General features: G+C 51.4%; 2 protein-coding genes across 13 annotated transcripts in view; both read left to right on the top strand.

Moving 5' to 3' along the window:
* Positions 1-332, top strand: part of MED12 (mediator complex subunit 12) — a 22,356-nt gene extending 22,024 nt beyond the window's left edge. For all 7 annotated transcript variants that reach the window (XM_079124882.1, XM_079124881.1, XM_079124886.1 and 4 more), the window contains one exon: positions 55-332. In XM_079124882.1, coding sequence (XP_078981008.1) covers positions 55-98 — 44 coding nt within the window. In that variant the 3' untranslated portion in view covers positions 99-332. The remainder of the gene's footprint in view (positions 1-54) is intronic.
* Positions 333-474: 142 nt separating this feature from the next.
* Positions 475-13,836, top strand: part of NLGN3 (neuroligin 3) — a 25,694-nt gene continuing 12,332 nt past the window's right edge. The window contains exons 1-6 of one of the 6 annotated variants that reach the window (XM_079124904.1): positions 475-2,292; positions 4,757-4,834; positions 5,270-5,413; positions 6,056-6,115; positions 9,981-10,040; positions 11,685-11,834. In XM_079124904.1, the coding sequence (XP_078981030.1) occupies positions 5,308-5,413; positions 6,056-6,115; positions 9,981-10,040; positions 11,685-11,834 (376 nt within the window). In that variant the 5' untranslated portion in view covers positions 475-2,292; positions 4,757-4,834; positions 5,270-5,307. Of the gene's footprint in view, positions 2,293-3,735; positions 3,836-4,756; positions 5,414-6,055; positions 6,116-9,980; positions 10,041-11,684; positions 11,835-13,836 lie in introns of those variants that run through there. The other 5 variants (XM_079124903.1, XM_079124899.1, XM_079124900.1 and 2 more) reach the window with 5 other exon arrangements.

The following is a 13,836-nucleotide window of genomic DNA, read 5'->3' as shown; positions in this document are numbered from 1 at the left end:
ACACCCATAAACTTTCTGGGTCTCCCACCCCTGACAATCTCTGGTTTTTCACAGATACCCAGCCACAACCCAGTACCAACATATTCGGACGCTACTGAGCCACCTGGAGGAACTGCTTGTGCACTGGATGTGGCCCCACCCTTTCCTCTTAATTCCTAGCCCCCTTCCTGGGCTAGCACCAGTAGTGGTTGGGGCCCTTCCCTCAGGCTCCATTTTTAATGAGTTTTTAGTATTTTTGTTAATGTGAAACATTAAGCTGTTGGGTTTTGTATATTATTTATATAGAGAGACCCCAGAGCTGTTGCACCCAATACACAGAGCTTCTTTGCAAAGGGAATGTGTGAGTTCTGTGTGTCGGGGAAGGGTGGCCTCTTGGGAGCATGCTGGGGGCTGGACAAACAAGTCAAAAGCCTTCATGCCATTCAGATCATCTCCCCCATTTACCTTCCACTCTTTATTTTTTCTAAGCAGGGAATTTTTTTATTGGTACATTATAATTATACATGATGGATTCATTATGCCATATTCATACATGCACATTGCATAATTTGATCAATCTGATTCTCTCCATACATTTCTTGATTCTGATTGGATTGTTACTCTTCTCTCTGCTCCAAGGCAACATACTGAGGTATGGGACCCCAGTCTCTTAAGAGGGACAGCTTACCTCCTCAGCTAAATGTTGCATCTTCTTTAAAGCTTTCCTCCATGGGGGACATACCATTGGGATTGGGGAGGACAGTTAGACCAGGGGGAAGAATATCAGTGGAACTGGATTCTCCCTCTACAGCATCCCAGAAGCTGGACCTCAAACAAGCCGGGGGTGGGGGTCAAGATGATGGACACTGCCTACACTTTTTGCCATCTCGTGGTCACCATCGTGCACCAAGTGGCATCCTTTTCACAGGCTAGAATTCTTCTCTCAGGGTCACATTTTTGAGATGAAAAACTGCCCTCTGTTGGCACGTGCCATCATAGAATAGGTGGCAGGAGGACAGTGTGGCTCTAGGAGGAAGAGAGGCCAGTAAGAAACAGCATGCATTTCTCTCTGCCATGCTGCTGGAAGTGCTTGTTTTCACATGACCCACCTTGGCAGTTACCCAGGATGGCTGGTGCTCACTCCCATTTTACAGTAGAGAAAACTCAGAACTTGCTCAGGAGTTATATTTGGGGAGCTGTGGCGGGGCCATTCCCAGCCCCCTTGCCTTCTGCTTTGGGTCCTAGATCTAAGGCTATGCAGAAGAGCCAACTGCCTTACGACAATGAAGTCTCCTGGTCTGCCTAGCCAGGACTGGAAGAGGACCAGCTCCAGCCTGGTGGGTGGGTGCTACAGGAAGATTTGACAACTTAGGTCAATGTTCCATGTCCATTCAAGCCATAGTTGCACCCTATCGCTGGTAAATATCAAGTATGTTGGTAAAACTGGGAGCACCAATCAATACCCAAGTTATAAAAAATAAAATCCGTCTTTGAGGTCTATCCACAAAGCCCTCATGCATATGGGATTTACAAAGTTTGAGAGTTGGTGAGTGCAAGGAATGGAATTCCCTGACAGGATAAAGACAAACATGACAAGCTTTTTTTGACTTCTGACATAAATACACTGGAGCAACAGGGGTAGATAAAGACTTGGCAGGGATAAGGAACCTTCAGAGGGGCCTGGGGTGCCAGACCCACTGGACAGGTGCACTGCATATGGAAATACACCGTATCAGGGGCGTCAGGTAGAGGCTGAAACAGACAATTGGCATGCTGACAGAATCAAACCTGCCCCAGCAGAAGCAGCAGAATGTTGACCTTTGGGAGAGTGACAGGATGAGGGCAAAGTGGTCCCACTGGTGGTTGCTGCTGGTGCTGAGGAGAGGTGGCGGCATGTCTGTGGACTATGACTCGGGGCTCCTGTATGCAGTGCCTCAGTTTCTCCCTTTGTTCCAAGGTCTCAAGCTTCGCAGGTAAAGTTTGGAATAGCTGACCTGAAAGATCACCTGTCAGCTTGTGATTTGAGATGTGTGTGAGAAAGGGAGAGAGTGTGTGAGCAGAGCAAGCCTGAGCGTAGGGGGGGGATTGGGCCATGCCCCAGGACTTGAGCCATCTCTGGCACAAAAGGAGTTAATGGCAGGGACCGCGCCCCCCCGTGTCCGGGCACGCGCAGCGCGCCCCCTTGGTGCGCGGGCACAGCAGCCAGGCTGCCGGAGAGCTGATCTCGGGGATTCGGGTGCCGAGCCCTTGGCCTGGAGGCGATATGGGTGGTCCGTGGCCCGGTTCAGTCGCTCGCAGCAGCCCGGGGAACAGGTGAGGCCGCCTGCCCCGGTCTCTCATCTCATCCTCTAGCTGCCCATATCTTGCTCCCATCCTATTCCCTCCCAATCTCGGGTTCCTCCACTCCCCAGTCAGTGGCCCCCATCCCTCTCAACCCCATGTTCTTCATCGGCACCCCTGACCCCCCAATCCTCCCCCACTTTGCTTCTCTCCTCCACCTCCTGCCTAAATCCGGCATCCCTATCATCCTCCCGCCCATGGTCCCTCTATTTCCACAACCCAACCCGCATGCTCACCAAAATACCCCTATAGAGGGCCCCCAGCCCCATTCCTGTATTGCACATTGCCAGTTCCCCCCTCCCCTGCAGTGCAGCCCCATCCCCCTTCCATCATAGCATCTCATAGCCTGTCTCCCTCCCCCACTCTCTGCAGCCCCCCCACCCAATGGAGGCCTTTATTCTATCCTCCCCATTCCAGTGCAACTCCATCCCCCAATACCATTCCAAAGCCGCGTAGCCCCCAATACTGCAGTTCTCAGTACTGGTCCATTCCTGCACAATGCCCCTCGCCCAATACTGCTCCAACCCCCAAAGTGCCCCCAGATGCCATTCTCATCCCTGGCATTGCTGCCTCCCCTTCCCTTTTCCCAAATTGCAAGTTGGACCAGGATGGAAATCTTGGCCTTGGGAACTCACAGTGGGTCCTAGGGTACAGAGGGCATTTGGGGGTCGGTTGGTTTGTCTAGGTGTTCACGGGGGAGGGGCTGCAGGAAATTGACTCAAAGGGGAATTTGGCTCCAAAGGGTTACTGGAGAGGGAAGCATCCTGAAAGGGTTAATGGATTTCATGAGGTGGGGGCAGCACCGAGGGGGTTAATATGGGGGGGGGGGTGCTGGCGGGGAAGCCGTGTGAATGAGCGGTCTGTGCCCCGGAGTTGCCATGGAGACGGTGAATGGGGGGATTGTGTGAACTCAGCTGCGGACTATTCCCCCCCCCATATACACACCCACCCACTCCCTCCTGCCCCACCTCCCTACTCCTACCCCTTCCTTCCCCTTCCCCTCCTCCCCTCCACCAGGGTGCATTCTGGGCAGTGTCTGGGATTTCCCCCCCATACTTTGCTCCCCATTTCCTCTGAGCCCCCACCCTTTAGTCACTTTACCCGCCCTCCCTCCTCTTTTTCCTCTCTCTCTCTCTCTCTCTCTCTCTCTCTCCCTCTCTTTCACACACACACACCACACACACACACATTCTCATTCCCCTCTCTCGGTGGAGGCCGGGCGTTCCCAATGTCCCTCCCCCACCCCTTCAGCCACTTCTTAAAGGAGCAGGCCTGCAATCTCGGAAGGCGGGAGAATGGGGAAAAACTAAATGTGCCTGCGGTGTGTGTGCGTGCATGAGCATGTGCGTGTGTGCGTGTGTGCCCGTGCTAGGGCATCTGTGTGTGCCTGTATATATGTGTTGACTGTGTAACTGTGTCAGAAGGCCTGTGTGTCTGAGCAGGTTGCTATTTCTGTTTCTGTCTCCACCTATGTGTCACCATTATGCTGCATGTGTCTGGATATTTACCTATGCGGGTATGTGTGATTATATTTCAGTAAGTCTCTGTGTGTGTCTCTGAATGTAACACTATGTGAGGCTCTGGCTGTGTGAGGCACACTGTCTCGAAATGTGGGACTATATGAGGGGATCTCTGTGGATTTTGGAATGTATGTCTCTATGATTCTGGCTTGGCTTCTCTTGCTCCCTCTTTGAGTCTTTGTGAGTTTTTTTCTATGAGTCTGAGTGTGTGTCCCTACACTCCGTTGTTTATTTTACGCTGAACTAGTATCGACAATGTCTAGCGTGCTAGGCAGACAGGTTCCTGCCCTGGGTTCTGGCATTCAGTTGAATTAAGAGATGGCCAGCAGAAAAGACTTAAGGATTTGGGAGCAGTGATGGGCTTGGGAGGGTCTGAGGACCCAGTGAATGTCTGTCAGTGATCCCTGCCCTGCTTGAGGGTTTGGGGATCTTTCTGTGGGACTCTGCCTATTTGCTGCTTTCCCATCTTCTGCCATATTGTCTTGGACTGAGATAAACAATCCTACCCTGTTCTGATGTGAGGTCCCTGTGTGGGATTACTGGGTCCCACAGGGGCCAGACAGCTCCATATTCACACAGCATGCCCAGAGATCCAAGCTCCATTTCCAACTCTTCCCATCTCCTGCCACCACATACTACTTTGACTCCAGCTGACCCTGATGATCTCCATTGGCTGTGGAGTTGAAGTTGGGGACTATGCACTTGTAGTGGCAACAGTTGTCACTCTGACAACCCTTTGGATTTCCCAATCATGGCCCGGCACATAGATCATCTACTTTATCCACTGGAAACCTTAGTCCCTGGAAACCTGGGCATGTGAAACCCCTCTTAACTAGGAAAGTAGGCCAAGCCCAACAGGACCCCTCTATAGCCATCCCAGACCATCTTGGATGACGTGTGCTTCCCTCTTTCCACAGGCCTGTCTGGCCCTGAGGGAGTCCCCTTTCTGAAGCGGTGGTGCTTGGACGACCAGCTCTCCACGTTGCCGGGCACCTGTAGGTGTCCCTCGAGAGCACAGTTTTGAGGTTCAAGTCAGTGTGGCCATGAAGGGGCTGCCTACTGGGCTGATGCTGTGACCCTGGAGTCTGCCTCTCCTGCCAGTCCCCCTGCCCGGAACATGTGGCTGCGGCTTGGCCCGCCCTCGCTGCCCCTGAGCCCCACGCCCGCAATTGGCCGGAGCCTGTGCCTCACCCTGTGGTTCCTCAGTTTGGTGCTGAGGGCCAGTACTCAGGCCCCAGCACCCACAGTCAATACTCACTTTGGGAAGCTAAGGGGTGCCCGGGTGCCATTGCCCAGTGAGATCCTGGGGCCTGTGGACCAATACCTGGGGGTGCCCTACGCAGCTCCCCCGATCGGCGAGAAACGTTTCCTGCCCCCTGAACCACCCCCATCCTGGTCGGGCATCCGGAACGCCACACACTTTCCCCCAGTGTGCCCCCAGAACATCCATACAGCTGTGCCTGAAGTCATGCTGCCCGTCTGGTTCACTGCCAACTTGGATATCGTCGCTACTTACATCCAGGAGCCCAACGAAGACTGCCTCTATCTGAACGTCTATGTGCCCACGGAGGATGGTGAGTGCTGTGGCCAGGCACTGTGCCCTCCCTGCCTCCCGCCTGCCCTGTCGTGTTCGTGGCTTGCATGTGGTTGTGTGCCCTGCAGCATGCGTCTGTCTGTCTGTGAAAATGCTTCTAACCATCACTCTGCTTGGCCTCCCCTTTCCCCCTCCCTGTTCTTCCCTCCCCAGCATTGTCCGAGCTCCCATGTGTGAGTGACACTGTTGCCAGGAGGGACCTGGCCAGGCCTGAGAGCTTTGACAGGTCTAGGTCCAGTGCTGGATGGGGGTTCCCTGGGGGAGTATGGGTCACTGCTGGCAGCTGCCCGCGGGAGGATGCTGGCTCCACCAGGCCCCCCTGCTGCCATTCCACCTGCTTCTAAAGGTGGTAGGTGTGTGTGGCCCAGGGAGCTGGGTGTGTGTGGGGGGTGGGGGGGCAAGCCTGGTGGGCAATGCTTAGGTGCCTCCTCTTTCACTAGCTGATGCCTCCTCCCGCGGGGGTCACACTAAGGTAAGTGACAGAAACAAGGAGATGGTGGGACAGGCTCTCTGCCATGTGCCGCCTGCAGAGCAGCTCAGCTCTTGGGGTCTGGGGGGTGGGGGGTGCATGCCCCTGGGCAGAGGCCTCCTGTTATTTTTTAGTTTTTTATTCATTTTACAGTAAAGCGGATTTCCAAGGAATGCGCCCGAAAGCCCAACAAGAAAATATGTAGGAAAGGAGGTAGGTAGCGAGCCGGCGGGGAGGGAGAGAGAGAGAGAGGGAGGGCTGCCTGCCCACCTGCCCTTGCCCCTGAGGACCCTGCATTCTTTCAAGTAGCCCAGGCTCAGGGGGTGGTGAGCAGGCATAAGGTCCACCTCATCCAAGGGTCCTGGCTGCTTTGCAGGGAGGATTTGGTGACATAAGACAGGTTCAGAGCAGAAGAAATGACCCCATTGCTTTCAGTCTTCCCAGCTCCAAATTCCAGTGTAAAGTGTGTGCCAAAGACAGAGCTAGTGGCTCTCTTGGTGACACCTCAAAAGAAACTCTAGGCAGCCAAGATAGAGCCAGAGAATTCCCCATCCTTAAGGAGTGGAACTACAAGAATATTCCTTCAGTGCTTTGTCCTGGGTTGAAAGTCTAGGCTCAACTCTTCCCACCTGAAGCTTAGAGCAAACACGTATCCACAGATTTAGTTTTTCCTTCCACACACACCCCAGGCCCCTGCCTTACTACTCTGGCCAGAGCCTAGCTGAGAGACCCAGGCTGCTCTGGTGGCAGAACTTGGGGGTGTCTGGGTACTATGGATTGTAATTGTAAGGGAAGCAGATTATAAGTTTACCCTTTTGCTGAGAGGAATTTCTCTCTTTGCCTATTCAGATACCACTTTATGTTTTCCACAAGGTGCTCTCATATTTATCTCATAAAATCCTTCCTACATATCAGGAAGCAGAGAAGGCAGGAAGGCAGGTATTCCAATTTTCCAGATGAGGAAACAGGCCCAGGGGAGTGACTTGCTACTGCTGAAGGCCCCCATTGCTGGTCTGTGGCAGAGCTGGGACCAAAACTTGGGTCTCTGACCCTCAGGGCGTGTTCTTTCCACTGTAGTTCAAGGAGACAAATTGCATCTGGTCCTTCCAACCTCTGTGACTCTGAAAAAAAAATGGCGAGATGTTGGCCTTATTTGGGTCAATTCAGAAACAGTAACAGCAAAGGAACAGGTGGACAATCACAACCTCATCCCTATATTCCTTTGGCAAGTGTGGAGTTAATTTTCTTTTGATATCATAGGGCAGGGTTTCTCAGAATGGGGTCATCGGGATTCCTTGGGTGTGATGCTCCCTACTGCCAAAGAATATCTGGGGGCAGAGCTGGGAATTTACACATTGAACATGTGCCCTAAGTGCTTCTGATGCATGCTAGAGCATGGATTGAGACACAATACCTTAAGGATAGTGTTTCCCCATCTCTCCATATCCAGCCCAGGACTTCACACACATCAGTATTTTTCACACACATGCAGAAGCATTATGGTGCTTTAGAAAAAGTACATGTCTGGGAGACACAAAACCTGACTGAATTCCAGCTCTGCTGCCGACTCACAGTAAGACCATGAGCAAGTCTTCCCTCTAAGAACCTCTGTTCTTCAGAACCACATCTGAGGGGGGCAGGAGACCATTCTGTCCTTAATATTTCATGAGTCTCTAAATGAATTCAGGGAGAGGGTGTCTTGAACCTGCTTCTATGAATTACATGGTGGGGTGGGGTGAGGAGAAGAGATGATATTAACATTGACTGTTTCTTAGGAAGAATGATCTCTCCAGGACTCCAGTAAGCACCCAGGGCAGTTCTGTCTAGTCCTGAGACTGGCCAGAGAGCTGACTGGAAATCCCCGCTCACTACAAATGCCAGTGGTGATTGTGGATGAGAGGCAAGGCCATGTGCTAGGTGCTGTTGGGATATGGAGTGATGTGAGGTAGAGGGAAGATTTTGAAGACTAAAGATCTAATTGCTGCCCTGAAGAAGTTCCTAGCCTAATATGGAAAACTCAGCAGGTCTCCCTAAGCCCCATAGACCAGTCTGGGAAGTGGGCAGTTTGGTCTTTTAGTTGTTCAAATGAGACTTCTCCAGGGCCTTTTGGCCATTTCAAACAGTTCCAAATATTGCCTCTTCAGGGAGACCCATGCCCAGAGGTCATCAGGGCCATGGTGTGCATAGATCAGGTGGGGCAGCCTGGGTGAGATCCTGCAGCCTCACGGAGATGGTGCCTGGAGAGGGCCATGACACCAAGGAATTGTTCAGCAAGGGCCAAGTTGAAGAAGCAAAGGTGTCTGTGCAAAGGAGACTGGGACAACACAGCAACACAGGGACACCCTCAGAAGGGTACAGAAGGGATAGCATCTTCTAAATCAGGGACAATGGATGAGAAGGAAAGGGTTTCATGGGGAAGACATACCCCACTCGCTCACCCCATCAAATTGCAGGGAACTCATGTCTAGGGATGAGCGATTCCTTTCAGTTTGGTGGCCTCTCCACTGTGTGGTGATGATTGATGCCCATGTCCCGTCAGGTTTCTGAGGGTAATGAACATAAGACTATAGGTGCCACTGGAGGTTCAGGAACCTGGAGGCTTCTACCCTAGGGCTGGGCTCTTGCCCTAGTTGAAAAGCCATTTTGTAGTATGAGGGCAGTTCCTGTTTTGATTAATCGCTATAAGGAAATCCAGTTACCAGAGCCCAGAGCAATTGAGAAAGAGGGTTATTTGCTTCCGCTAGGCTGAGAGTATCTGTTGTTAGAGATGCAAGAGAATACACCCTGGGATGCCAGGAGAATCAGCTTTTTTTCCACACACTGACCAGCATCCAGGCAGGAGATCCTCTCTCTCCACAGCCATTCCAAGATTCACTTCTAGTATCCTTAGAACAGGAAAGAGAATTGGTGCCAGCCTACTCCCAGGTCTTAAATGTATCTTCCCTCCAGTCTCTTCTTTTCTCCCTTCTTCTCCCCTTCCCTCCATACTCCACCTCTTTTCTCATCTGTTTCTTCCCTTCCCTTTTACCCCATCCCCTAAAGGTGGCATGGTGCAGTGGAAAGACCATGGGCTTTGGAGTCAAGCAGACCTTGGTTTAAATCTCACCTCCAGCACTTCCTAGCTGTGTGATCTTGAGCAAGTCACTTTACCTCTCTGAACCTAAGTTTCCCCATCAGTGAAACAGGAATAAGGAATAGTACCTACTTCATTGGGGTGTAAGGATCAGACAATATGGCAGAAGTAGAGTGTCTGGCACATGGTAAATATTCAGTATATGGTAGGAACTAATTACCATTATTCCTATCTCTTTGTTTCTCTTCTCTTCTTTCTCTCATCATCTTTTTCTGCTTTTCCCCATTTATTCCTTCCCTCCCTGCCCTCTGGCTCTCTCTACATCTCAGAGCAATGCTTGCTGCTCTCAAGACTGGTTCCTGTGGGCAGGCACCCCACTTGCCATTAACCATAGCAGGAAGCCCCACTGAACAAGGCCAGAGGGAAAGTTTCATCTCCCATTTTTCTCCTTTGGGAATTAGGGTCAGCTGAGGCCCAGTTCGAGCCTGCCCACTGGGTCCCAGAAGCTCAGGCCTGGGGTTCCTGGTACATGTCTCTGCCCTAAATATCTCACATGGATATTCCCACGTGCTGGCAGTGTCACCCTTCATCTTCAATACCTGCCCCTGCTCTCCAGCTCCACCTGCCTGTGTACACATGCACAGCCCCTTCCACCCAGAATGAATCCTTCCCCTGAGTGGGTCTCTGGCTCTGTGCCCTGGCCCACCTGCTGCTACCTCCTTCTGAACTGGGAAGGGGTTGGTTGAGAGGGGCTGTTGGGGATAGGGAGGTGGGGCAGGGAGGTGCAGGGAGGCCAGCACAGCAGAGGCCTGCAACACCATCATCCTAATAAAGGTCTGGGCCTCAGCCCACCCATCCCTCAGTTCTTGCCATCCCTCCTGCCTGTCCTGGGCCCAGGCCCAGAGCTGGCTTGCTGGGCCACACTGCAGTCATGCTGTTTTTGAATTCTCTCTCTGTTTTGTTCTCTGTTCTGTGCTGTTGTGTCTCCCCGTGTCTGGTCCCCAGGATCCGGCGCTAAGAAACAGGGCGAGGACTTAGCGGATAATGACGGGGATGAAGATGAAGGTATTTGGGGGCTGCAGGGCGCGGCGGCTGGTGCATGGCACAGAGCCCCTCCCCTTCTCGATGGGGAGAAGCCCCGTCTGTCTGTCTGTCCGTCTGTTGGTGTGTTTCTGTTCCTGTATGAGGCCGTCAGGCTGTTCCTCCGTCTTTGGCCTTGTGGGCCACTGGGAGTTCCCGGGTGATGGACATGGCTGGCAGGAGCAGGGGATCAGAGGCAGAGCCATGGGGAGGGCATCTTCCTCACCCCAGCCCCACACCCTTCCCTATCTTCTATGGTTCATGGGCACCTGTCCCTATGGAGCAGCAAGGAGAGTGGAGAACAAGTGGGACATGGGGAGGGTGGGGAGAGGGACCAAGGAAAATGGATGCTGAGGAACTGATCTTTCATGGAGGAGACCCCTGTACTTTACAGGCAGCCTGGTTCCTGGGACAGGGGCCCAGCCAGTCAGCACTCTGAGAAGCAAGACAGTGACAACCAAAGGGGCTAGAACCTCCTCAGTATTGTCCCAGAAAGAAAGACGGTCACAGGGTCACAGGCTGCCGTATGTTCAGGACAGAACAAGACAGATGTGGACTAACATGCCAGGCTGAGGCCAGGACATCACAGCTGTCAGTAGATGGCATAAGATCCTTGGCTGATGATCAGCACAGTCTGCCTCCTTGGGGTAACAGATTCGTTCGTTCTGCAGCAGAGAGCATTCCCCTCTACCACCATGCCCTCGTACTGCCCCTTCATCCCCAGAGGGGCCAGACAGCTCAGGGGGGCCCACTGGTGATGGGTAGGGCTATGCTTGTGTGGCAGAGTGTTGGTCCAACTCACAGACTGACAGGTTTCAGGCAAAGGTGATCAGGCCTGGACATTTCTCTTGACTGCCCCAGCCCCAACGCCATGCTGCCTGGGATTGGGAGCAGCCATTTGCTGGGCCCTCATTGAATTGCCTCTGGGGAGGCTTCATCTTCATCTTAATGCTGACTGGGAGCAGGCTCTCTCAGTTCTGCCCCAACCCCAGTATTTCTGGTTAAGTCTGCCTGGGAAGAATGGGGTAAATGGGCACGTGACTGAGAAACCATGTCAATAAAGTTCCCCAACCCTATCTCTGCCATTCACTCCCCTTTCCCCACATCCTTCCTTGTTCTCTCCCTGTGCCACCCCTTATTCCCACCCCTCTTGTCTCTGTCTGCACTGGGGGGCCAGCTGCTGCCAATGGCCGTTATTCCATGTAAATGGTCTAGTCTTGGGGGTTTCAGCCCCCAGCCCCTGCTCTCTAAAGCCATGTCAGGTCCCAGGACTCCTGGGTGCCCAGGGCAGGGACTCAACTAATGCAGCTAAGGGATCAGTCCCTCCTCTTCCTGCTGCCTCCCTACTCCCAGATCCCAGCCATGGCCCACCTATGCCTAGATGTATCTCTGGCTGTCTTCAGTTGGGAGGCACTTGAATCCATGTCTTTAAAAACATCACTGAAGTTCAACTGTCTCTGACCAATTCTTGAGCTCCAGGATGAGCAGCCCCCATGAGTCCTGCCCTCAGAGATGGCAGTGGTGTCCTGGCACCTGGGATAGCTTTCCTGCCCGCACCCCCCCGGGCTGGCGGGGGTGGGGGAGGAAGGGCACCCTACCCAGCCTGTGTCTCACCCCTTTTCCTTGCAGACATTCGGGACAGTGGTGCTAAACCTGTAATGGTCTACATCCATGGAGGCTCTTATATGGAAGGGACTGGCAACATGATTGATGGCAGCGTCCTTGCCAGTTATGGCAACGTCATCGTCATCACCCTGAACTATCGAGTTGGAGTGCTAGGTATGTTCCCTGCCAGGTGCCTAGAAGGAAGACTGACGTCTCAGGGAGGGAGGAAAGAATGCCAGAGAGTTCAAAACAGGCTATCTTGATTCTCTAACTGGTGTAATGACCATAGTTAAAATGTTATCCCATAATCCCTACCTCAGTGCTCCCCAGGCCCTTTCTTGGACTATTTAGATGCCACTGGAAATGCAGTTCAAGCTCATGCCTCTATTAGATTCCAATCCAAGTCTCTACCCCAGACTTTTACTTGGCTGTTTTGTAGGGACTCTTTATTCTTTAGTGTCCTATTCTCATCCTTACCCACCCAACTCCACATTCTTAAAGATCCTATATATACAGAAATATTCATTCTTTTCTACCCCAAGTCCACACAGCCATATACCCTTCCATGTCCACCCTCCACCCACCCCCATGCATAGTTATTTCTCACTCACACCCACAAAGCCCACATGCATATAACTCCACATCCACATCATAGACTCCCCCACACAACATATTCTCCCGCCACTCCACATATACTCCATGTGTAGTCACTTCCACACATATCCCCATACCCACACATTCTATATGCTCCACATCCACATTCCACACCCACACATTTTCTCACCTTCCACACACACACACACACATACACACACACACACACTCTCCTATGCTTCTCCCTATATCTTATCGTATCTACAACTATCCACACTCACACTTTCCTCTATCCTCACATTTACACAAAGACCTCACCCTGCACATTTTATCAACACCCAAACTCCACATACCTTAAATGTCCCTAAATAGTTCTTATATGCACCCATATACATACACACTCATATCCTCCTACACATCCCACTTCATCTACTCCTCACACCCATAAACTGCACGTGTACACACCTTTCCCTCAATTTCTCCATGTAAACACAAACTAATATTCTCCCTTCCAATATGCATATATCCTTACCTGCATGTCTACACTGCCCAATCCCACATATTCAAATACTACAATAATTTCTCTCTCTCTCTCTCTCTCTCTCTCTCTCTCTCTCTCTATATATATATATATATATATATGTAGATCCTATTCCCATATCCTACACATATCCCATACTCTACATTCATATATTCCCCCATATATACACATACCCATAGACCCCCTACACACATATATGTATGCATGTACACATATACATACATACTCTTCCCACACATGCCCTACATACATATACCCAATATATATACATGTATTTATTCCCTCACCCCATATACAAATCCATGTACCTAAAGCTGCATCTACACACACACACACACACACACACACACACACACACACACACACACGGTCTACCTGCAACCACATTCATGCTTCCTTCTACATTTACATGACCCACACATACACACATATACATTTCTTCTACCCTTTACCCAGTGCCATCCTTGGTGACCACCGATGCCTACCTGTGACCAAGGTCTTAAGGTAAACAAGTGTTTCAGAGATAGAAATGAAACACACAGGGCCTTTCCCCCTTTAAGATGCTCAGCGAGGCCCCATGTCCCTGTAGTGGCATGAGGAAGCCAACTTCTTGCCTGGAGGATTTGTGTCTTCAGAGTTCTGTCAGGGCCGAGGCTGATGGAGACTGAACCAGCAGTTAGGCCTGGCTTATTCCATGGCCAATTAGGAAAGAGATCCTTATTTTAATTTGTTCTAGACTATATTGCTTTGCCAGTTCCAACCCCAGAGGTCCTGGTGCTGCATTTTGCTTCTGGGTATGGTTTTGTGTGCACAGAAAGGCAATCTCCTGTTGACTTACCCCTAATACTATGTGTGATAGGAGAATGCCTATTTTCAGTTCAGAGTAGAGAAATGATATTTTCTGAAAAAAACAGTCTGTTTCCCATTTGGCAGCTCCTGAGACAATAGGTGGAACATGCAGGGCATGCCTCTGGTCTCTACAGTCTGGTGAAATTTGGATTTCATAGTTCTGCCTGTGTTCCTCTATCCGCATTGCCTCAG

This window comes from Sciurus vulgaris, assembly GCF_902686455.1.
Source record: "Sciurus vulgaris genome assembly, chromosome: X".
Taxonomy (NCBI): domain Eukaryota; kingdom Metazoa; phylum Chordata; class Mammalia; order Rodentia; family Sciuridae; genus Sciurus; species Sciurus vulgaris.
Note: the sequence above shows the minus strand (reverse complement) of the source record. Positions and strands in the feature narration are given on the sequence as shown.